This window comes from Lepidochelys olivacea, assembly GCF_965140295.1.
Source record: "Lepidochelys olivacea isolate rLepOli2 genome assembly, chromosome: 9".
In the NCBI taxonomy this organism is placed as follows: Eukaryota; Metazoa; Chordata; order Testudines; family Cheloniidae; genus Lepidochelys; species Lepidochelys olivacea.
In genome coordinates, this window is record NC_140419.1 from 34,696,842 (window position 1) to 34,722,181 (window position 25,340).

Consider the following 25,340-nt stretch of genomic DNA (forward strand, 5'->3'; position numbering starts at 1 on the left):
TCAAGTACCCTCAGCATGGTATCAGGCAAGGGAGCCCAAGTGAACTATCCTCTGAATTTCCCACACATTCAGTCTCCCTCTACCATAACCACTATGCTGGTTCTCTCCTTTTCTCAGAGTTTCATGCATACATCAGATTTTGGCCATAAATGACCATTTTACCTGGAATAGAATCTTACTAGTGACAGAGATGAAAAGCTCCATATCACAAAACCAATCCTGAGTTATCTAGTCCTGCCTGACAGGAGTTAGGCTAAAATGAATTCCAGATGCAAATCTTTTATTCACATTGGAAATGTACAGATGCAAACTTTCAGAGATTCAATTGCACACAACAGATTTTGAATGTCAAACGGAAAAAAGTTATTTTCTGTATGATCAAGAGTACCCACTGCTAAGCCATCAGATTGTATTGAGCATGTAATGATATTGTAGCATCCTCATTAAAGCAGCTTTTTGAGACAAATGTTTTGAGTGTTAGAAAGGGGTGTGCAAAGGCAAATAGATTTTCATATAATCCAATAGCGTGCAGGCCTAGAAGCCTGTTCAGTCTGAGCTGTTCAAAAGAAGGGGTGAATTCTACTGGATGGGCAAAACAAAAAGTTAGTGAATACGAAGCACCAAGATCTTTTGTCAACCTAATAGTAGCAATCACCAGGCCAACAAGAACAGAAGGTACTCTCTTCATTTTTTTATATCATGTAGAAACGTAAGCTCTTTCCTCCCTGTCACTCCAAACACAATATTTTCTAATGAAGAATACATGCTCTTTCAGGGTCCAGAAACAAATGGCAACTGTCTATGGCAAATGAACAGTAAATTACAAATTAGCAAGCAAACTGTTGGTAAGGCCTTAACAGCATCAGTGTATGCAACTGATGTCAGAGCATATCCTTTATTCCGATCTGTGGTGATACTGATGAGGTGGATATAATATTTCATATGGATTTTACCACAACTCAAGGCCAACTGAAATCAGATGCAAGTCTCATGCTAATGTTACATTTTTAATTCAGTGCTGATTTGTTGTTAATACTCTCAAAACTGGTCCAGATACCTATACATAAAAGTTTTATTTCCTGTATGGAGACAGTTTGCTCAAAAATAAAAAAGTGATCAGTCACAGATTTTACAATACATTCTTAAGAGTTGTATGCTTGGATATATGGTCAAGTTCTTAGCCAAATAGTGGGAACTCAGTGGGGAAAACTCCCCTGTTTTGTTACTAACAAGAAATATCCCATTTTCCTCAGTTACTTTATAATAGGAAACATTTTGCAGAAAGAAAAATCAATCTATTCAAGTTTGGAGAATTCTAAAAATATATGTGATGGCTGCAATTTTCAAAACATATCCTTTATACCAAAGAGCTGAATTGCTGAAGTTTGCTTTTCTGAAATGCATTTATACTTAGCATGGAGAACATGGCTTTTGTGGATAGGTAGAAGAAGTATGCTTAGTTGTCTAACTGCTGCTAATAGCCTTTTCTGCTCTCCATCCCTCTCTTGGTTTAGAGTAGTCCCACGGTTGTCTGTTCTCAGTGTATCCATACAGTTTCCGCAGTGCCACACGGGTAGCTTCCTCCTCTGCAGCTAACACTGTTTCACCAGGACCTTCAGCTATAAGCTTCTTATCACTGGGAGGGAAAAAAAAAAAATCAAGTAAGTGTCCTCATGAGAAAACTGTGAACACCACTGTGCACCATTAATATATAATATGAGTCCTCTAACCAGCATTTCATATTTATTGGAAGGAAAACATTTAGATTATGGTGGTCTTTTGGGCAACTGTACATGAGTATATACTTGTTGATGGACACTCAGGTAAGAATTACACCGAATTTCTGAAGTACAACTGTGTTAACTCAGATTTACATTCCATTACCTATTTCCTGAACTATCCAATCTCCGTTAGAACTTTTTAAAAATATACAAGTACATCATTTGTGCATCATCTTGATACCCCTCTCTCTTTTCCTGGTAAACAATCATTTTGAAGTGTCTTGTCTTTACACAGTTCAGCAACAGATTTATTCAAAAACAGTTCAATTAGCAGAGAAACAATCTTCATGGCTACATAAATGAGGCCATGATTTAGCCTTAAATACTCTAAAGTAACCCTTGTACTTGGAGGGTTCTCTTGTCAATCCCACTTCCCTTTTGCATCCTCTGCCCATGCTACTGAAGCATGGAATGGTTTCATTCTTTTTCAAAGCTGTTCAACAATAATGTCTGCAAGAACCCTATTAAAATTTGCACCTGCACCCAATGTACTGCATGTGTCGATACTAGATTATAAACTCCTTGAGACGAGGGACTGTCTCTTTATGCATTTGTATGGGAATGAACATGTCAATCCTCAAACATTTATATAAAGTCCATTGCATAAATTGCATCTCTCTTCCAAAATTATTTTTACATGGCAACTTTAACAAGGGCAACTTGTAAAAAACAGACCATTTCCTTCCTCCCTCCCCCCAAAACTGGAATCCGTTTGACTTCAGATGAAAGTTTTACTAACCAGTACAATCCAACAAAGTACAGTGGTAGAACTGTACTGGCTCCTGACTGCCTGGTAAGTCTTGGTTCTGGAGCAGATATATTCCTCTTGGCCAATTCCTCCACTAGCAAACCCATTGGGTTTATAACATCCCAGATCTCAAAAAGGTCTTTTCCAATCAGTTGAGGAATTAAGAAGTCCTGAACAAAAACATTACAATTAACAGAAAGGAAGGGGAGTGAATGCTCTGGTGCTTTATAAGTACTAACTAACTATAGAGTTATGTGGTAGAAAATCCAATACAGAAATGTTGCAGTACAAGATATTTTGAATGAAATTCACGATCCCGTAAACAATGAGACAGAATTGTCTAAATAGGAAGGAAGCTGTTCTCCATTAATAGTTGCTTTTTCCTACAGACATATCTGAATGTCATACAGCAGAAGTAACATGGTTTTAAGTTGTTTCATATTATGTCTCTTAGCTGACATTTCTCTGATACAAAATTAGAAGTAAATGGCATAAACTGGAAGGATAGCAACTGCTAAAATGACTTCCCTCTCACAATATATTTTAATACGAAACCTTTTGATGTTTGATTCCAGGGAGACTCTTAACAAATCTCTGAATTGATCTGACTTTCTATGCATAATGTTAAGAAATTGCAGTGTTTTTCTGGAACAGTTTCATGACTGTACTAACCATCAAATAACTGTTTAAAAAGTTATACTGCAGCCACTGATTCAGCCATAAAATATCTAACAAATCAGGCCAAAAGTAAACAGTGCTACTCAAATAAATAATAGGCTACTATTCCTTGAAAAGTAGAGGTTGACTTAGGTAAAGTGGAATCATAGGACTGGAAGGGACCTCTCTAGGTCATCTAGTTCAGTCCCCTGCACCATGGCAGGACTATGTATTAGCTAGACCATCCCTCACAGGTGTTTGTCTATTCTGCTTTTAAAAATCTTCAATGATGGAGATTCCACACCCTGCGTAGGCAATTTATTCCAGTGCTTAACCATCCCGACAGTTAGAAAGATTTTCCCAATGTCCAACCTAAACTGCTGCAATTTAAGCCCACTGCTTCTTTTCCTATCCTCAGAGGTTAAGGAGAACAATTTTTCTCCTTGTAACAACCTTTTATGTACTTGAATACTTATGTCCCCTCTGTCTTCTCTTCTCCAGACTAAACAAACAGTTTTTTCAATCTTCCCTCGTAGGTCATGTTTTCTAGACCTTTAATTGTTTTTGTTGTTCTTCTCTGGACTTTCTCCAATTTGTCCACATCTTTCCTGAAATGTGGTGCCCAGAACTGGACACAGTACTTCAGTTGAGGGCCTAATCAGCGTGGAGTAGAACAGAAGAATTACTTCTCATGTCTTGCTTACAAAATTCCTGCTAATACATCCTAGAATGCCGTTTGCTTTTTTTTTTTTTTTTCCCCCACAAGTGTTAAGCTGTTGACTCATATTTGTCTTATAATCCACTATGACCCCCAGATCCCTTTCTGCAGTACTCTTTCTTAGGCAGTCATTTCCCGTTTTGTATGTGCGCAACTGATGGTTCCATCCTAAGTGGAATATATCTCCTAGCTCTTGCATATATGCACATCAGTTAGACCTGAATGCGGGAAATAAGTTTGTAGGGGGTCTGGCCTCTGCCAGCAGTCAGGGATAAGATACTATTTATTTATTTTTGGTCTTATAATTTGAGACTGGGATCGCTACAGCCTTAGAGAGGTGCCAAAGAAATAAAAATAATAACTGTAACTGCTAGTACTTACTCTGATAAATATCCCTGTTTTCTGATGCCCACTGCTTTCAAACAATGCTCCTATTACAGCAAAGAAAGTCTTCTGCAGCACACTGGGTGGAACAGGAAACTCTGCACAAAGCGTTAAATCCTGTATGGATAGGTTTCTGGCCACATAAGACACAAGTTCCTGGCTCGTGAGAAAATCAACGAGGGCTCGTATCCCTTCAGAGGGCATCTTTGGATAAGCATCTTCAAAACAGTGAGTGAGGTAAGAGCGTGAAAGAGATACCCCTTGTTCAGAAAGTTTGTGATTATCCTGGAGATTGAGGGCAACCGCTTCTTTGTCTAGCCCAAGTTCTTGGCGTCTGGTCTCCTCACTTTTAATATAACAGGAATTAACAAATGCAGTTTTGAGGAGGTCCAAGGAAAAGGTTTCATGTAGTCGGTGGCTAAAAGCCTGTATCTCTGCATGGTAATCCCAGTTAGGCTTCTCTGAACTACAAACATACAAGAGAGAATTAACTCAAGAGTAGAACTGAACTTCCAGACAGAGTGTCATCTGTTCCACTAAACAGCTTAGATATGAAACCATTTATTAAAAGGAAATGTAAAAATAAACAGAGTATTTCAGACATCTTCAAGTCAGCTTATTGCTAGAGCCCTTCAAATCCGTGGATATCTGCATCCGGACAGTTTTTGTGGATCGTGGATTGGATGCGGATACAAATTTTGTATCCAGGCAAGGGTCAAAATATAGCATCTCAAAGGGAAGGAGTTGTCTGCAGCTTATAGCCTATGAGGCCGCTGTCCCTTAACCTGCCCTTCCTCCTCCTTCTCCTTTTGACAGATGCCATGTAGGGTTGCCAGCACCCCCTCCCACCAGATCACATGCCCCCAAATATTATTATTTGTTGTTTGCATTACTGTACTCTCTAGGAGCCCTAGTCCTGGATTAGGACCCTGTTGTGCGCTAGGCCCTGTACAAACACAGAACAAAAAGACAGTCACTGCCCCAGACAGCTTATAATTTAAGTAAAAGATAAGAAATGATGAATGGATACAGAGAGGAAAATAAAAGGAAACAATGAGACCATATGCCTCAGCAGCATAGGTCAGGGGAGGCCAAACCCCATCTTGAGAGCTACATGCAGCTCTCTTACAGTTATAGTGCATCTCACGGAGCCCCCCACAAGCCCCCATTCTCCACCTACCAGACTGGGGTGAGGGTGGGGACACACAGACTCAGGGCTTCTGCCCCACAGGGGGGTGGGGGGGCAAGGGAAGTGGTGGTCTTAGGGCTTCAGACCTGGGGGGTGCACTTGCCAGGGCTCAGAGCTTCAGCAAGAGCAGGGCTGATGCCCCAACCCTTGGCAGGCCCCTCCTGTGTGGTTGACGCCCCGAGCCTCTGTAAGCACGGAGCCCGTCTCTTGAACTTTTGAAGATTGTCATCCGCAGCTCAGAGGGTCAGTACATTTGGCCCCCGCTGCCATAGGCCATAGTGTCAGCACACCAGCACTCTAAATAGGGTCAAGTTTTTTGTTGGCATTATGCAAAAAGAGCCAGTGAGGGAGGGTTTTGAAGGAGGAGAATGAGAGCCCCCATGCACCTTGTCTGCACTAAAACTGAGCTGCCGGGGGGGGGTGCTACTGTAATAGCGACAATAAATAACAATGTGAAGGAGGACTTGTGGCACCCTAGAGACTAACACATTTATTTGAGCATAAGCTTGCGTGAGCTATAGCTAAGCTGTAGCTCACGCAAGCTTATGCTCAAATAAATGTTAGTCTCTAGGGTGCCACAAGTCCTCCTTTTCTTTTTGCGAATACAGACTAACACGGCTGCTACGCTGAAAAATAACAGGGTGGGTCTGGGCCAGGCGCTTCCGCGCCCTGTGCTGGGTCCCGCTGGGGCGCGGGGGACGCGGGGTCTAGCAAGAGGAGAGATGGTGATAACGCTCCAGTACGGGGGGTGGGGTGAAGGGATGCACAGACCCGGGACGGCCTAGCATGGGCCTACCAATGACCTTCCTCCACCTACGCCCGGACTCGGGGTCCAGGAGAGGGGGAGCTGGGGGCAGAAGCGGGAAGGGGCAATCAGCGCAGACGGGGGAAGGAAAAGCGGAGCGACCGGCAAGGAGGCGGGGAAGGAGCGGGGCCCCCAGCACGGGGCGGCAGGGCCGGGGAGACCGAACCCGGGACCCGGCTCTTACCGGCGGGTAGCGGGCGCCCGCAGCCGCTGCTGCTCCAGGTAGGCGCAGAGCCAGAACTTTTTGCCCCGGCGCTGCTGTTGCTGGAGGCCGAGGGCGCCCCGCCCGGCGCCGCCGGCAGCGGCCAGGAGGCGGCGAGGCGCCCGCAGCAACAGCCCCCGCAGCAGCCCCGTCGCCATAGCGGCTCGGCGCGGACTGGGAAGAGGAAGGAGCTCGCCAGCAGCCGGCCGCGGGAAACAGCCCTCGGCCCTTCAGTTCCGGGGAGAAACGTTCCGGCCGCGCCTCAGCGCGTGACCCGCCCGAGACAGGGCGGCTCTGGGGACTTCAACTCCCAGCAGGCGCTGCTCCAGCCACAGCCCCCCCCGACGCCCACCGCGTGCCGGGAGCTGTGGGGCTCTGGGCCCACCTCTCCCCTGCAAGGGCGCCCGGGTCGGCAAGTTGTAAGTTTGACATCGGAAAGATGCGATGCGGCCAGGCCTCCAGGAGGGCCAGGGGCTCGGGTTATGCCGGTCCCTCCCCCGCTTTGCAGGCCCAGACTCCCCGGGCACGGCCCCGGCCCCGGCCGCGTTCCTGCCGTAGTGCCCCACGGTCACTCACAGCCCAGGGAAGAGGAGGGACCCGCCCCTGCCCTGCCTAACAGCTGCCTGGGCTCCGGCCTGGGCACGTGGGCGCTGCTCTGACCCCGGCTTAAGGTTGCCAGCGTTCCAGGATTGTCCTAGAACCTCCAGGCATGAAAGCTTAGGGCATGTGATGAATCCTCCAAGAATACATCCAACCATAATTGGCAACCCAGGCTCAGGCCAGAAAGCAGCAGTGCTGCCTCCTCCCAGCCCCCAGCAGTCTTGCAGTTGCTGCATTAATGCAAAGAGCGGCACAGCACCCAGCTAACTCTTCTCAGGCGCTCTAAGGCACTCACCCCTGGCCTAGATAAATAGAGTGCACCCAGCGAAGGGCTGCGATCTCATCCCACCCTCTCAGCTGATCATACGTATGTTAAGGATAAAGACTGGTGGGGTTGGCCAGGCTTTTTAAATAACTAAAAATAAACGCACACACTAGGCAATTGCTTGTAGCACAGTGTGGGCAAAACCCAAAAGGGTGAGCATGAGAGTGGGGTGGTGGCAGTGGTGAGCTGGAGCTGGTTTGTGCAAACTGGTGGTTAAATTTTGAACCAGTTTTAGAACCGGTTGTTAAAAATTGTTAAGGCTCCCTGGGCTCCCCGCAGGGGAGGTTCCCCCAACCCCTCCCCCGCCTTTCCCCCTCTCGCAGGGACTCAGTGTGCCACGCTGCCGGCACTCTGGACCACTCCTGGGCAGCTCTGCAGCTCCTGCCCGCATGATAAGGGACCATGGTTTGAAGGGCATGGTAAGGGGGTGGGGCTGCAAGCTCCAGCGTGCTGCACGGCATCCATACGCAGTGCCCTGAGCAGCATGGTAAGGGGCCTGGACCGGGACTGGGAGCTGTTGGAGGGGACAGAGGTTCTGGGGGGGCAGTCAGGGAACTGGGGGGGGGGGGTTGGGTAGGCATGGGAGTTCCGGGGGGTCTGTTGGGTAGGGCCGGAGCAACCACTAGGTGGACTAGGCAGCTGCCTAGGGCGCCAAGTGGGTGGGGGCGCCAAAAAGCAGTGTTCCTCCCCAATTTTTTTTAAACAGCGGAGCATAAGGCTGCCGCTGCTCCCCATCTCCAGAGGGGCCGCCCGCAGCACGGCCAATCCTTCCCCCAGGGGAGCCGCCGGCGGCAGAGCGGGGAAGGGGAGGGTCTAGCACGAGCAGCTGTGCCTTCTTCCCTGCGCCGGGGGGGCTGAGCCGAGCTCCCCGCCGCTCCCGGGACTCTCAGTGGCGGCTACTGCTGCCAACCCAGAGCTCCGGGGAGCCCAGCTCTGGCGGGCTGGCTGCCTGCGCGGCCACTGAGAGCCCCGGGGGCAGCAGGGAGCCTGGCTCGGTCCCACAGTGCGGGGAAGAAGGCACAGCTGCGCTCTGCTCTTTGAGCGGAGAAGCAGGGTGTCTACTCCGTCTGCAAGGTACCTAGCCGGGCCGCAGGGAGCCGCACAGGCCCACGGAGCGCTGCGGGGTGGGCAGGTCCAGTCCCTGTCCTGGGGAATGGTGTATGTGGGAGCAACCCGGGCAACCCCTGCCAGCCAGTGCCACCCCCTCCAACACCCACCGACCAGCTACCTTCTCCCCTGTGCGCCCCCCGCCCCAACAACCCACCCTGTCCTGCCACTTTTGCCTCTGGGCAACCTTCACCCGGCAACCCCCACCCGCCATCTCCCTCCTGCCCACTCCTCTCTTGTGCAAACCCCTCCCTGCCACCTTCACCCCCCGGGCACATACACACCCCCACTTGCCAGCTCCTTGCAACAACCCCCTCCTGCCCACTTCTCCCTTGTGCCACTCCCTCCCTGCCACTGCACCCCCTGCAACGAGCCCCGTTTGCCTCTGTGCAATCTCCTCCCTGCCACTACACCCCCATGCCCTCCACCTCTTGGCACATCCCTTAAATCAGAATTTTTTATAGGGAACCAGTTAAGATTTTGGCAGCTCATCACTGTGTGGTGGTGAATATATAACATTCAACACAAAATAGGACACCTGCTTCCAACGAGAAGTTACTGACCGCTAATATTTTGCCTTTAATACAACCCCTACAGATTTTCTTCCTTTGCCTTTTAGAAAATTCTTTGGCTGCCTTTTAAATTTAAATATAATTGATTTAAAATTTAAGAAATAAAAAGAACATGCTGAATCTCAGTAAGTTTCCAAATTGGATGTTATGAATAGCAAATTCAATAAACTTCCGTTTCTACCTATGAGAGAGGTAGAGGATATATCTATGAGGACACTCAACATCTCTTGTTTTACATAATGAAATGGATAAGTAGTTGAGGGACAGCGATTCTGGAAATGATGCTTGGCTAGAGGAAGTGAATAGGAAGCATATTTAGCATTTTGAAGGAAGAATAAGTTTTTGTCTGAAAATACAGGATTCCTGCACATTTGAATGAAATAGTGTTTAAGAATTCCCAAGATAAGAAAGGTAATGAAAACCTTTTAAAAACTTACATTAAATTCTGTGTTGGTTTGACATATTTATTAAATACACTACATTGGTACCTTATATTTCATAATCTTTAGATCACTCACAGACAGACTTGCTTAAAAATGTCTTTTATAGAAAAACATCTGCAAAATTAAAGCTAAAATATGAAAATACATATTACACACACCTCTGGATAATCTGCTGAATCATGTTAGCAAAGAATGCCTTTCATTCAATCTGTACATGTGAATAACGGGACATATTAATGAACTAAGGTGTTTTTTGTTGTTTTTTTTTAAGTCTGGAACACAGCTGTAACTAGTTTAGCTAAAGGAAAACTAGGGCAATAATGTTTAACCATAAAATTACTGCATCTAACAAGAGAACAACAATAAAAAAAACTCATACTTGTGTTACATACTTTGTTTACAGATACTTTTCTTTTCCAAATCCATTCTCTTCCTACCACAAGAGAGACAATGATTATTTCTGCAGGTCACTATCCTTACATAGCAGAGAAGCAAATTCCTTTCCAAAATGAGTCTGTCAATATTTACATTGAGACATGCAAAGGGACGATACTGTAAGTATGTTAGTACAAACTGATAAAAATAAATATTACTGAGCAACAGAATGTCCCTTTAACACTGTAACTCTACAGCCTTTTTCTGTGGCAGAAGTTCTCAGTGCATGGATTATAAAACAGCATACAATTTAGAGACAAAAGATTTTGAAAATTCTTTCTATTTCCAGCTATTAAATCTTTTGGAGAGCTGTGTCTAGCGCCGAAACCATAGCCAGCTATTGAGTAGCCAGAAAGCTACAGTAATTGAGTACATGATCATTTCTCTTTTAGCACGCTCTTTGTTTTCTTCTTCCAGAAGCTGTAGACGGCGATTAAGTTTGATTATCTAAAAAAAGAAAGTCTGCTTTAATGCCTGGTATAAGACTGCTAGATTCTCTAAAGAATATATAAGAAGTATGTACAATGCATTATTCTTAAAGATTAGATGGCACAACCTCAGTGTTTAGGAGGTTCATTGACTGAGGACAACATTTTCCAGTTTTTAAGTCCTTTATTAGGGAAATAACTCACATTGATCTTGTAGAAAGCTGGATCCCCCTCCTCTTAACTGTTATATAGTCATGCTATATTTAACTCTTGTCTTCTTTCCTAAATCCGTCAGTCAATCCTTCAAGGCCATTATACACCATATTTGTTTTTCTTCTCTGGATTCCTTTGTGTTTGACAACATCCCTCTGACACTGAGATGCCCAGAATAATAGAGTATTCTAGGTGCGCCAGTGAATAGAGATGACCAATTACCATAGATGTGATGTCTGAGAGATATTCTGCCTTTGCAAATTATAGTGCAATCACGTATCTAACCTGTTCACCCATTTTCAGCTCTAAATCTTTTTCTTTATCTCACCAGGAAGCATATTTTAGATACCTGTCTTCTTAAGGAAGCAGCATCCACAACTGACATGTCATCTGGAGTTCCCTCAAGTGTTGCGTCCAAGTTTGAAAGACCGTACCTATCAGAAGGGGGGAAAAAAAGTTTAGCTGCTCTACATGTTGCGTGAAGAGTAATTGGTACAATATTTGACATTCTCTATAACAAACAGGAATTTTCAGAAAAAAAGGTCTTTTTCAACTTTTAAAAAAGCATCTGATGCTTTAGGGCCCTAATTCATGAAAACACTTAGACCCGGGCTCATGTCCCGTTTACTTTAATGTTTGCATGTGCTTAAGTGCTTGGCTGAATTGGGGCTTTAATGCTTTCCAGGACTAAGTGTTTTTGTAGATGCTCCACAAAACAAAGAGCTTTTGGAAGTAATCTGTATTGTGGTTTGGACCATAAGGTAAATCTCTCAGAATTGCTTGATCTAATATTGAAACCTGCAAAGAGCTTGAGCCAAAACCCCAAAAATATAGTTGAGACATTTAACAGATCTGACAAATCAGATATTGAAATCTGACATGAAGTTTCAACAGATATATATGATATTCAAACTAAATGCTAATTTTGACAAAAAAACAAAAACAAAAAAACCCCCCACAACTTGAGAAAGTGTATTTGCTTAGAACAGGTGTTCTCAAATTTCACTGCACCACAACCCCCTTCTGAGAAAAAAAAATTGTTACATGACCCCAGGAGGGGGACCGAAGCCTGAGCCTGCCAAAGCCCGACCCCGGGCTGGGAGGTGGGGTGTCAAAACTGAAGCCCAAGGGCTTCAGCCTCAGACAAGGGGCCTGTAACCTAATCCCTGCCACGCAGGGCTGAAGCACTCTGGGGTCCCGACCCAGAGTTTGAGAACCGCTGGCTTAGAAACTTTGCAAGCAAAGAAAAGCCACTATCCCTGAGTTCATAATCCAACAAAGAGCCTTCTAGAGAAGAGTTCAGAAATAAATCATTTTTATATAATTCTGAAGGAGCTGGAAGAGAAGAGAGTATTTTATCCCAGGGAGCTAATAATAATCTCCCCCAAATTGACATCTGTTGAGGCTGGAGCTCTTGATACGCTTAGCTCTCAGGCAGAGACTAGGAAGCTATTAAAGCCCTTGCCAATGAGTTCTGAATCACTGCCACTGAATTTCATAAACCCTTAGGGTACATTTACACTGCACACTTCTTGCAGCAGCGTTTAGAGTACATATACTGCATGCCTTCCCAGCATGAGTATAAGAAAAAAAGGATAGATGATGAGGCACTGTTTACACAAGTAAAGACTCACCTGAACCTTGTGGGTGTGTATCCTTCCAGGCTTTCTACATGCTCAAGCAGTACCATCCCCATCTGCACTGCTATTTTTAGCAGTGTAGCATCCCTCTGTCTCCCCACTGTCGGAGCCTTTCCCTACCGGAGGGAAAGGCTCTGGCAGTGGAAAGACAGCTCCCCACTGCCGCAATCTGCTATACTGGCAGAGCCAGAAATCACTCTCAATTATGAAAGCTATAAATTCCCAAGTCAACCCAGAAGAAGGATCTGTATGGATCCAGACTTGGAGATCTGTTGAGGGTTATTCTTAATAGACCAATTTTTCTTATTTTAAAATGCTAATGTTTAGATAACAGAAAAAGGAGTTACCACCCCTACTCAGCTTTTAAAAATCTTTATAACTTTTGTATATTCAGGATGTTTACTTTGGGGAGATGGCAGGGGTGGTAAAGAGTGGGAGGTGGAAGGAAGTGAAATTTACATAATATGCAGAAAGAAAGATTTCTCATAGTTTTAGCCATCAAATCATAAATCAGGTTTTTACCCACTTACTCTGAAATGACACACATCTAACAGAAAAATGGATATGGGAAACCCCATGCAAAACAATAAGGCACATTATTGAAAACGTCTACATTTTACTGTTTATACACACTTTAGATATTAGTTGGCTTCACACCACTTTATTTACTTCCCTCAGAGAAAAGCAGAGGTCAGAGGCCCAATGGAAGTACTACCACATGTGCTTCTATCATAGATTAAAAGCTTCAATTGACAAATTGAAACTAAATTCTAAAGCTGACAACATATTTTAAGGACCTGAACCTTAATGAGAGCTTTGCTAATGACAGTGATAGGCATACAGTCATGCCCCACAGAACCTCTCTCTATGCAGAAAGGATGTTGATCAAATGTTATGTTCAGCATAGGTGTCCCCAAAACTATTTTGGGATTCAGTAATCAAAAACAATTAAGTCATGAAATTTTAAAGCCTAAAATAGTGCACCCTGACTAAAAAGAAATAAGTTTACCTGGTGTTTTCATGATGAGGGTTAGAGGAAGTGGCAGCAGCTGACCCACCTCGTAACACAGGCCTACGGCAGGTTATTGCAGATAGGAGGCACAAGACAGAAGCAGGAAACAGCATAAACACAGAGAAAAGATACAACAAAAGAAACAAGGACAAAGAAATGTCAAAATATTTTCCATTATATTGTATGGTATTTCAATACAATATAATATCTAGTTAATATCGTGTTGTAAACTGTATTTTTGAAATACCCCATATAATATTCTTTTTATTTAATATAGCACTAACAATAAAAGTATGCAGCTATTGTAACAACCTAGTCATTCTTGATGGAAAAGACTGATTTATGGGAATATATGCTGTTGAGATACAAGTCTGTGAATAAGAGCTCTCGAGATTGTTTTTCATTATTAGCATTTAAAAAGCCTATCTCAGCTCCTCCTCTTCTCCCCTTCACTTACTGTCTTTCTTCCAATTTTTTTTTTTAACTCTTTCCTTTCTGTCCTCTTCGGATCCATCTCAGCAGAAAAAGAAGAGCCAAGACTTCCCAGGTTGCTACAATTGTGTCTAGTATGCTCATGGCTGCTGAAAAGGTACTAAGGTCTTGATTTCCAGAACTGCTGAGCACCCACAGCACCTCCTAACTTACTGTGGAGTTGCAGGCATTTAGCACTTCTCAAAATGAGGCTGTAACTGACCTCTAGCATCTGTCTGTATGCTGAAACATCTATGATGTGTAATCACTTCTCCAAGGCCTTGGGGGTCTCTTTTTTTCACTCTTATCTCACTTCAGGCCAGCTGCAGACATCTGCACAACATGCTAGTCCCAAGTATATACTAGGCTCCAGGTAAGACTAAAGAATCCAGGTGTGATGACCTTTAGAGCAGAAGTGTGTGGGCAAGAGGATACACACAGCCCACAGGTCTGGCGCTGAGAAGGCTGAGAGAACTCTCTCTGGGGAAGGAGTAGAGGTGAGCAGCCATGTACACAAAAGAACACACAAAAACCTCACAATTAGTAGTTTCATTTCAAGAAGATGAAGATTGAGGTGCACAAACAGAACAGTGCGGAAACCTTGCACTGTGCTTACTTGCACTAGGCCTGTCTCTGATCAGCAATTCTGGTGCTTAACTTCTATCAGCAAGAAACTCACCCATAAAATTAAAAATACAAAAAAAAGTTTCCATAACATACATCTCTACTCCGATATAACACGATCCAACATCACACTAATTCGCATATAACGTGGTAAAGCATTTCCCCTCCTCCGCCCTCCCTCCCAGGCTTGTGTAAGCCTGGGGGGGGAAGGGGGGAGAAGCAGAGCAGTGGCACGCTCAGGGGAGGAGGCCGAGCGGAGCTGGGGGGGGGAGAAGGGGGTGTGTGGGGAGGGCCGCAGCAAGTAACCGGGGGGGGGGTGTTTCACGCAGAGGAACCGCTCCCCGCCCAGCTCACCTCTGCTCCGCCTCCTCCCCTGAGCGTGCCGCTGCTCCGCTTCTCCCCCCTCCTTCCATCTCTGGCTCCGACCCGCTGCTCTTAGTGGCGTGTTAAGGCGGCCGGGCCGTGGGGTTGGATAAGTGGCAGAGGGTCTCGGGGGGGCAGTCATGGGACAGGGAGCGGGGGAGTTGGATGGATCGAGGGTTCTGAGGGGTCAGTCAGGGGATGGAAAGTAGGTGGGGGTCAGCTAGGAGGCGGGGCCAGGGTGTTAGGGGAGGCACAGCCTTCCCTACCCGGCCCTCCATACCAAGTTCGATATAACACTGTTTCACCTATAACACGGTAAGTTCTTTGGCTCCCGAGAACACAGTGTTATATCAGGGTAGAGGAGTACTCCGAACACTAGCCAGCAGAATGTGAAATCAGTGCAGAAATAGGGTTGCCAACTTTCTGATTGCCGAAAACCAAACAACCTTGCCCTACCCGCTTCCCCGTGGCCCCATCCCCACTCACTCCATCCCCCCTCCCTCCCTCCGTCGCTCTCCCGCACCGTTGCTCACTCACTCATTTTCACTGGGCTCAGGCAGTGGGTTGGGTGCGGGACAGGTTGAGGGCTCCAGCTGGGGGTGCAGACTTTGGGGTGGGGCTGGGAATGAGGGGTGAAGGATGGGGCTCAGGGCTGGGGCAGAGGGATTGGGGTGTGGGGAGGGTTGTGGGGTGCAGGCTCCAGAAGAGGGCGAGGGGTGCAGGCTCTTGGCAGCGCTTACCTCATGCGGCTCCTGGAAGCAGCCGGCATGTCCCTGTGGCCCCTAGATGCAGGGGCGGCCAGGCAGCTCCACACGCTGCCCTCGCCCACAGGTGCCGCCCCCGCAGCTCCCATTGGCTGTGGTTTTGACCAATGGGAGCCTCGGAGTCAGCGCCTGCAAGTGGGGAAGAGCGCTTGAAACCAGCTGGCTGCCCCAGTGCCTAGGGGCCGCAGGGATATGCTGGCCGCTTCTGGGAGCCGTGCAGAGCCAGGGCAGGCAGGCAGCCTGCCTTAGCCCTGCTGCGCCACTGACTGTACTTTTAGAGGCCTGGTCAGCAGTGCTGACGAGAGTCACCAGGGTCCCTTTTCGACTGCGTGTTCTGGTCAAAAACCAGATGCCTGGCAATTCTATGCAGAAAGTTATTTTACAAAAGAAAACAAAAGATACCCACCCCCATCTCCCCCCACATATAACAAGACAGCATTCTTGCCCAAAAGAATGAGGTCTGTTGTATTTGATAATGATAATTCGCTCCTGTTTTATAGGTGCTAATATTTCCTCTTTAGAACAGAGAGTTTATTTAATAAATTTATAAAACCATAGGAACTGCCATTCCTGATCAGATCAGTTTTCCATCTAGTTCAGGATCTTGTGCTGACAGAGGCCAGAACTAGATACTTCTGAAGAAACTGTAAGAAACCCTATAATGGGCAACTGTGGAACAGATTGCCCAAACAGGAAGTTTCTTTCCACTCCAGGCAGTTAGTGGTTAGTTTACACCCTGAAGCATGAGTTTTGATATCCCTTATTCATTTCTTATCCCACCTAATATAATTTTGGCTGTTCTCATTATCTAAAATTCAAAAATTTTCAAAATCTCTCTCAGTTCTTGGCCTCCATAATAATTTGTGGCAATTTAGTTCTGTAGCATCTGCAAAACCTTGTTATCTAATTGATCTCAAACACACTACCCTTCTAGAGGTAACTACATTTTCTAGGAAACCGCTATCTGGGGGCTAGAGACTGGGAGCTAGAAAACCATGAGTTCTAATCCAAACTAATATTCTGATTTAATCTGTGGACAAGTCTCTAAGACCCAGATGTTTAAAGATATTTAGATGTTGGTCTGTTCAGTACTGCAACACTTAACTGCATTAGAAGCTTAAGTGCCCAAGTCACTTTTGAAAATGACACTTCGGCCTTGTAATGCTGAGGAGAACAATGCCTAAATACCTTTCTAAATCTGGGCCTTAATTCCTCCATCCAGATCAAATTAAATGTAAAGCTGTAAGTGAATTAGGTTGCTGTGCAAACTGGTTGGGTAGAAGAACCAACAGTACTTTGCCCTGCCACATCTTCGCTAATTGCAGATTTCAAAAAGGTAACATTCACTTCAAGTACAGGGTCCTCATATAGCATGCAGCAGCCACTAAAATCAATACAATTAACTTTTAGGTCTCTTTGCACTTTATCTAAAACTAGCAATTACTTAATTTTTGTACAGCTCTGTGAGTACAACAGGCAGTTAGTCTGGTTATTAGCTTTCTACATGGGCTTCCTTAATGACTGGAGTAACTTTTGTCATAAATTATTTAAAACTTTGAATTTCCTCGCTGATATCATTTTGGTCACCACATTAAGTATATTTAATACTAATAAATTATCATCAAAATTAACCACATCCCTGATGCCATCTGTACATAGCATATTACAATATTCCATTGCAAACACAATGGAACATGGAGGGAACTGTTCTGCAAAGTGTCGCAGCACAATAGGGGAGGCAAAAACGGACAGCAGTGCAGTGGCTGAAATGGTCCATCTGAGCTCATCTTCATTTGTCTGGAGCAGAGTACATTTTGGGGGATCCCATAACAATAATTCAGTAGTGAACTCATGGATGTTGAGGAAAAAAATATAAGACACAGTCTTTCATTCAGACTAAGTATGAATGTCTTGGCTTTCAGTTTGTGTTAGTGTGTGTGCGCATGTGCGAGAGAGAGAGAATGTAGTTATCATTAAAAGTTTTGGTTTGACACCTTTGGAAATCCATGTCCTCTCTTTATATACAAAAAAGTAGCAGAAGTCCCTATGCTGACCCACCAATGCTGATTTACAGGCCTTAAGTCTGATGTGGAAATCCTTGGGGGGAGCGAGGTGAGGAGGGAATGATGCAGGGCCACAGGGGAACTGGAGGTGGGTTGGGCGAGAAGCTCCGCTCTGATTAATTGCTTACAGTACATCAGAGAGGAGCTGTGAACTGACAGACTACAGGCATCAGATTAAAGCTGCTCTCCCCTGGCTCCTTTCAGCACCACCAGGAAAGCCCTTAATGTGCTAATGCCTTGGCAGACACATTAGGGATATGTCTACAATGCAATGTCAGCCCAGGGCTAGTAGAACTTGAGTTAGCAGAACCTGGGTTTGTTAACTTAGGGCTTGAGCATCTACACTCATTTGTAACCCCAGGCTAGGAATTGTTGATTATTGGGTTCCAGCCTGTGGCTCCAGCATCTACACTTCATTATGCAGGCCTGAGTCCCACCACCTGTATCCCAGATTTCCTTGCACCCTCCCAAAATGTGGCCACTCTAGCCCTTTGTTCATGGTGCAGTGATAAAACTTGACTGTCCACCAAACTTGACTGTCCAAAGGACAAAGAAAGTAGGCCTGTGGGATACTTTTGTGGACTCCCAGAACACGAGTCCAGTGGGGCTGCAGCTACACTGCAAAGCAATAAGGTTTGAACCCTGGGTCCCAGCTTGACTCAGGCTTCAACCCTCCACCCACATGAGGTGCTTGGTCCCTGAGTCTGAGTCCTGGGTTAGTGTAATTTGTATGTAGATGGAATGGGGGCTAGGCTTGAGTCGGAGTTCGAACTCTGGGTTTACACTGCAGACATACCCTAAGTTTCTACCACTTCCAGACCCTTATCCCCCTGCACAGCCATGGAACTACAACTCCCCACTCTAAATATACCATCTCCCAACCTCCAGAAAACCTCTTCCTGTCAACCGCAGGTTTCCCAAACACTACCAAAGTCACAAAGCCCTTCTCAACTCATCATGCCCCACAGAACCCCATTTACTCTCCCCCCCTATGGTCTCATCCCATATCTGAATGGTTCTGTCAGCTAATCTTACCTTTGCTAAAAACAGTTATGCCAAATAAGGTGACCAATTGTTTGTTCAATTTAAACATTTCAAAAACGGCCTGTTCTGAGATGTTGAGTGAGCATGTTACATTTGTCATCTGTGGAGGATAGTGATTATTTAGCTAGACTCTAAAGGATTCCAAAGAAGCGTGTGGAAAACAGAGTAGAACTTCAGAGAAGGAGCATTTTTAAAATGCCTCCTCTGCAAAATGTTTGTAAATATTTTACCTTAAAAATTATACGGAAAATTAAATTTCCCTCTGAAAAGTTACTGGTCCAAATGTAAAGACAAAATTAAAATCATTAGCGTGGGAAAGAGTTATTTTAATTTGGATGCAAATGAAAATCTTAGCTCTACCTTAACTATGGAGTTGCTACCAACACAGGTCAACCTAAAAGGGACACTAGTTTTAGGTCCCAAGCTTAAGTTGTACCAAAAATAAAAAAAGGTTTCTTAAAATTTAATTAAAAATCTGGTTGCACTGAAAATTTAAACACTCCCCTACAGCTCTGGAAACACAAAACTGACATTACTGCAGAACAACCAGAAAATGAAGGCTTGTTAGAAAATGAAACTGACTTATTTTCATTGTCCAAGCTGAATAAAATGCAAGAGTAAACAGACAGTATAAATAGTGAGAATTAAATTCTATTTTCAATTTAAATAGTCTAATAGGTTAGTAATACTGATAAAATTCTAAGAATAAATTCCTTATCTACAATAGTATAAAACTACCATCAGTAATTTTACTAGACTGGGACATCAACTGGCAATATTTTGAAACAGAAAAGCAAGCCAAAACCAAACCAAAGAGTATTTCCAGTAAATAGAACAATCAAAACTTGTTCATTTTAAGAGATCTCTTTCAGTGACACCAAATGAAAAAAGTATATCATTAATATTAAAATAAGAACAGATATGCCTTGAAATACATAGGGAACACTATACTACACAGAACAAAGAAAAACAGTTTGAAACATTTAAAATATATATCTATTTTGCAGCCATGCACGTGGATTATCCAAATTTCACATTCCCACTTCAGACAGAATAGTCTGGAAGAAGATCTAAACATCTGAAAATACATTTACTCAAAAGAAAAAAGATCACCCCGTTAGTCCATCAATAATTTTATATTTGATCCCTGCCAAAATTGTAGATGGATAGTAATCGTTTTCAGTTTCCTTTAGGAATTTCCATAAAGAAATACATCAAAATCAACATAAAATCCAGAAACAGTAAGGCTGTTTTCTGAAACTTTCAGACTTGGAAGCTCATCAGATAATTATTAGAAAGGCAAACAATATTTGAAGGTTCTATTTTTTCCATAAATCCAAAAGAATATGGGTGAAATCCTGCCTCACTGAAGTAAAAGGCAAACCTCTCATTAATCTCAATGAGGACAGGATTTCACCACATATTTTTAAACGAGTCTTCTACATGCTATAAATCTTTAAATGTTATTTTTTTGGAAAGTTAACTCTGCCTTACTTGGGAGGGGCAATTTTGCAAAACTAAAACATACTACAGTTATGTTTAACCTTTTATTGATATGGACATGAAAATGTTAACTTGTTACTATCCACCAAACTGTTGGACAAGGGTCAAAATCTTGGCAAAAATTATGGGTGAGGTTTTAAAAAGACTCTAAGGGAGTCATTAGGTTGAATTCAATGGGAACTGGGTATCTAATTAACTCTTAGACCTCTTTGAAAATCCATCTTTGAGCATAAGACCAACAAGTCTGGAGTTCTTCACAATTACGTGACCTTGAGATAGATAGTTCTGTATGAACATGTTGACAACTCTAGTTAACTATAGGAGGGGTCAGTTTGAATGCTGACCACACAAATAAGATTGGCTTGACAGTTACGATTCAATCCCTTACCAAAATGAATGGGAAAGAAACAGCTTAACTTAAGCCTTATTTACACCAGGGTTATGTTATAGAAATATTTCACTGGGATGCTAAAATCAAGAGGGTGAGGAGCAAAATTTTTAAGAATTCCCTGATGCAGACAATTCCAATGCTAAAATGCTATTCCAAGAATTTCCCAGTAATTACTCTGAAGGCTTTTGGGTCAACTCCTCAGGAACTGGAAGCAAGTTATGTGTACCTCTCTAATGCAGCCCATTAAAGTAACACATGAAGTTTGATAAATTAATGTCACCATTATTAGTCTTTATAAGTAATGTTATATTGTTGGATGCATCAGTCTTACAGTACTAACAAATTAAGGGTAAAGGATCAAATTCAGTGTACAATAAGTGGCACAAATGGGCTAATTTTGGCCAAATAACTACCCTTTATAAACCAGCTTATCCATAAAGTGTAAAACACATTACAATAGCATACTTCTCAAAAAGATGGTCACCAAAGAATGGCAGTACTGAACAAATAGTTCTCAGAATACCATCCAGAAACTATTTCAATAGCAATGCAGTTAATACCTATCACTTGAGCACAATATGTAGACATAATGACAGTCATCAGTTACATAATTAACTTATCTACTATTTGGAATAACAACTGTCACAGGTTAAAGGTCTCCTAACATTTTTCCAAAAATATTGTTTGGAAAAACATTGGATGTGAATTATCTTAGGTAAGTTTCCAACTTGCTCCTTCATATTAGTTCCACTGAATCATGACAATGTCAACCCAATCTTATTGATTTGTTCCAACAGTCAGCAACAGAAAAGTCAAGGATGTTATAAGAAGCCTGCAGACTTGTGATCCATCATCATTTGGACTGCCAAAAGCAATAGAAAACATCTAACAAATTAACAATTTGCAAACAGCACATAAACCAAGCCTTCCAACCACCAGATTAGGTTTTCCTATTTTGATTTTTACATGAAGAGAAATAGAAACCAAACACACACTCTTTAAATACTATATTTGATTGAAGCAAGGTACTAGATAATGGAGCCTTATGAAATGTGAATTTTGGACAATTAAGTTATTTATAAACAATGAAAGCAAAAGAAAACAAAGCAAAATAATATCATCCCATATTAATTAGTAAACAGAAACCACACTCCACTAAAAAGGAGCACACACCAAAAAAAAAAAAAAAAAAAAAAAAGCAGTAAGAGCTGGAAGAATCACTGATGGCCAATCACCTGCGATTTTCATCCAGCACATCCAAGACCTGCTGGTAAGCCCTACGAGTAGAAGACTGGATAAGCGACAAAATGCCACGAGCAGAGTAAATATTAGATCCATCTTCAGGTAACATATGAGGAGGACAGACACGAGCCTGTTGTAGTGATGATGTCACACTGTTTGTACAAGCATAGCAAATGAAGAGAAAAACACTGTTGTCAGATTTTAAATAAAGAACTTCTTCAGCCAGCCCTAGTTCCAAAGTTTAAGTTGATTCCGTTTGATCTTACCCTTTGCCCACCAATACCAGGTAAACACTTTCAAAAAAAGAGTAGCAGATGGATTCACAATTACATTTGTTAATTATCTTATGAACCAAATACAAATTACATTACACAAGACTGATTTTGGTACAGATATATAGGGTGTTTTTTTCAGAAGTCCGCAGTACTCACGGACATCAATGGGAGGAGAGTTAGGCCAACATTCAACATTTTTTAACATTCCACCCATGATTTCTTTTGAAGTCTTACTTTGAGAGAATTATGTATTAATGCAAACATGACAACCTGGCATAAGTCAATCTCTTGAAGCAAAAAAAGTCTCTCACGTTTAACAATGAAAGAGTGAGATTACGATAGTATTTTGATTTGCTTGTGTCTGATGGTTAAAGAACCAAGATTTAACTGAGAAGTTAGAATAAAAGCCCAAAATTCATCTACCAAAGATGACAAAAAGTCTATGAACTATAATTCTGACCATTCTATCAAAGAAAAGTGAACTGAGTTTAAAATGTAAGCATTACAGAGGGTTTTTTGTACATGATTTATTTTACAAACATCTCTGCTGGACACTATTAAATTTTGATCAAACATCTTTGTGTTGTACATGTATTCCTCTTATTAACTTGCCATTTGCCATATAGGCCTTTACACCAGGATATTTATTTTTAGGAAAATAAACACAAATTTTAATTAATAATGACATGCTTGTTTAGCCTGAATTCATTCTTGTTAAGCTGATAGTTTAGTAATTATGTTTGAAAGAGTCTGATTCACTGTACTCTCTAGAATTCTGGGACGGTTTATAATCCAAGACGATTGCTCATCGCCAACACTGGATGTTCCTTTGATCTTCTTTATCTATCATTCCTGCTTTACTGCTACAATATTCTGAGTCTGAGTGCCAATCTTTCTGATCTTTTGCCTGTGTTCCCAAGAAACTGTTATTTAAGTAAAGTGTTAACGGTGGAAATCAGTATACTTGATGTTTGGATCCCTCCTTGGCTGGATCAGAGATTTTCATTGTCTAATTATTCTTGGATTGTGGAAGGAGTGTTCAGCTGATGCTGAGATTAAAACAATGGGTGGTACAAGAAACAGCTGTATTGAAAAGGAGGGTCAGCATCACCCTGGCCATCAGTCCATTCACAGCAGTGGCACAGCCAGCTTGAGGGTCAACAGGAACGCAAAAGCTGGATTTCCGACTCCAAAGATGAAGACATAAGGATGGATGAGATGAGTAATAACTTTTACTGCATAGGATTTTGACAGATGTGATAATGTCAGTTGTGAACTAAGCTTTTGTCCTGAAATCATGAATTACCTTGGTGCTTGACCGACAACGGCTAACACAGTGTTTATTGGAAGATATTTTCACAAGACATTAGAGATGTAGCACTTAGGCAAGAATTTACAGAAATAGAAACAAAGAGACTATAGCAAACATTTATTTTGCCATTTTATGGTTTTGGCTGTGTTCTCCTATACTTGAAAAAAAAAAATCACCTGCACTTTCCTTTTTTCCATACTTAGGATTACTTTTACTTTTTGATTAACAGGATTAGTCATGGCAGTAGCGCAATTCCATCTAACTCCTGCTTTGCACTGTGACTACATATTATAAATATCCAGGGTGGATAAAAATCAATGATTTAAAAAAAAAATCAAATAAATTGGATTTTTTTTTCATTTAAATGAGATTTTTTTGATAAAATGCTTTTTGAGGAAAAAACCTATCTAAAGATAGTTTTAACTAAGAAACATTATAGCTCAAAGATATCATGGAATAGGATTATAAATTCTAATTCTATAATATGAGACAATATATTCATGTAATGTTTAAAAAAAGTTTTGTAAATGAGTTCCAATAGTTAATGGATTAGGGACCCAATCTATGGGGTTCCAGGGGCTTCTGTATAGATCATTTAGGTTAGTCTTTCTATCTACCCAATGGGACTCAGTGCTCAGTTCAGAAGATACTATCAGAGACGCTCAGTTTTGCAGTTCTCAAACTGTGGATTTGTGTCTCCAGAGATAACATGCTTGTTAACAGCAAAAATGTTTTTAAATAAGTAAATAATACATAGAGGTGAGATATAACAGACCTCAACCCTATTGTCCCTCTGCAAATTTGTGTACACAGAATCAATCCCTTACCTCTCCCTAAAACTGCAAAGTTTCAAAAAGTTCAATGAACAGAAGATAGTTGGGGGTGGAATAGATCTGGACAAGGAGAAGAAGTCTGGAGATAAATGTGAGAAGAGAGGGACAGGCACTAGAAACAAAAGTGAAACTGTTTGAGCAGCATATTCCAGAAGTCTTGAGGTCTTTCCGAGCGTAGCCTTCATTGATTTGAGATCTACCATACCATTCTCTCATTAGAAGGGAAAACCTATAATGGCAGCAGGCCGTAAAAGAGACCCAGTTTGGAAATAAGAACCACTCAAGAAATATATGTTTGGTGATGATGTTTTAAAGAAAGTCACACCAGTGAACTGGTGGAAGTCACTTAAGCACTTGGATTCAGAGACTGTTGAAGTGATAATCTCACTTTTAACAGCAGTAGCTGCTTCTGCCAGCATAGAAAGAATATTTTCTTCCTCTGGACTAATTCATTCCAAGTTGAGAAATTGTTTGGGACCTAGGAAAGCTTGTTTTGCTTTTCTAGATGATGAACAAACAGGAAAATGAAGGTGAAGCTGACTTAATTAGCTGCAGAAGCCAATATTTTAAGTTTCTCATGTTGACCTGGCTGACATAGTCTATTTAATTTTTGGTTTGTTTTTTTTAAATATTTCATTTAAGTATTTTAGTTAAAAACAATTTTAACAAAAACAAATCGGATTTTAAAAAACTTGAACTAAATTCAAAAATTCATATGCTTGTTTTGTCAAAATAGTATATGTTTGCTGTTGAAGAAAAAATCCAGAATACATAACATTGTTGTTTTAGTTAAATACAACAATTTAAAATGTCTGTCTGGTGATGTTCTCCTCCTAATACAGCATAGCAAGAAAATCCTCCGCATATTAATGATTAACCTGTTGAATTGGAGATATTTATGAAGTCATTGGGAGGTGAACTATCTGCTTCAATTACCTTTGGTAAATGAAATAACCAAATAATCATTCATTTTCTTCTGATATAGCTGTAAAACTAATCTGAAAAGTTTTCAAAATAAATCACTTTAAAAATGTATAGTGTGTACCTTCTAAAATGAAACCTACATCTGAGTTGTGAAGAATATGTATTAAGGTTATAACAATGAACAAGATTGCACTTTTATGTAGAAATCCATGATTAAATCAAGTTTTCCTGACTAGTGATTTAAATCATGATTTAAATCAAAACCACCCTGT

General features: G+C 42.4%; 2 protein-coding genes across 5 annotated transcripts in view; both read right to left on the reverse strand.

Moving 5' to 3' along the window:
• Positions 1–263: 263 nt before the first annotated feature.
• MRPL44 (mitochondrial ribosomal protein L44) lies at positions 264–6,681 on the reverse strand. Its single transcript, XM_084639778.1, has 4 exons — positions 6,467–6,681; positions 4,286–4,754; positions 2,521–2,699; positions 264–1,636 (listed from the first exon to the last, which is right to left on the reverse strand). Exons 1-4 carry the CDS (start codon positions 6,640–6,642, stop codon positions 1,465–1,467), a joined length of 996 nt encoding a protein of 331 aa, XP_084495904.1. The 5' UTR covers positions 6,643–6,681; the 3' UTR covers positions 264–1,464.
• A 2,892-nt stretch (positions 6,682–9,573) lies between these two features.
• MFF (mitochondrial fission factor) overlaps positions 9,574–25,340 on the reverse strand; it is a 34,917-nt gene continuing 19,150 nt past the window's right edge. For 2 of the 4 annotated variants that reach the window (XM_084639780.1, XM_084639779.1), the window contains 4 exons: positions 21,718–21,876; positions 13,257–13,319; positions 10,957–11,041; positions 9,574–10,413 (listed from right to left, as the gene is read on the reverse strand). In XM_084639780.1, the coding sequence (XP_084495906.1) occupies positions 10,282–10,413; positions 10,957–11,041; positions 13,257–13,319; positions 21,718–21,876 (439 nt within the window). In that variant the 3' untranslated portion in view covers positions 9,574–10,281. The remainder of the gene's footprint in view (positions 10,414–10,956; positions 11,042–13,256; positions 13,320–21,717; positions 21,877–25,340) is intronic. The other 2 variants (XM_084639781.1, XM_084639782.1) reach the window with 2 other exon arrangements.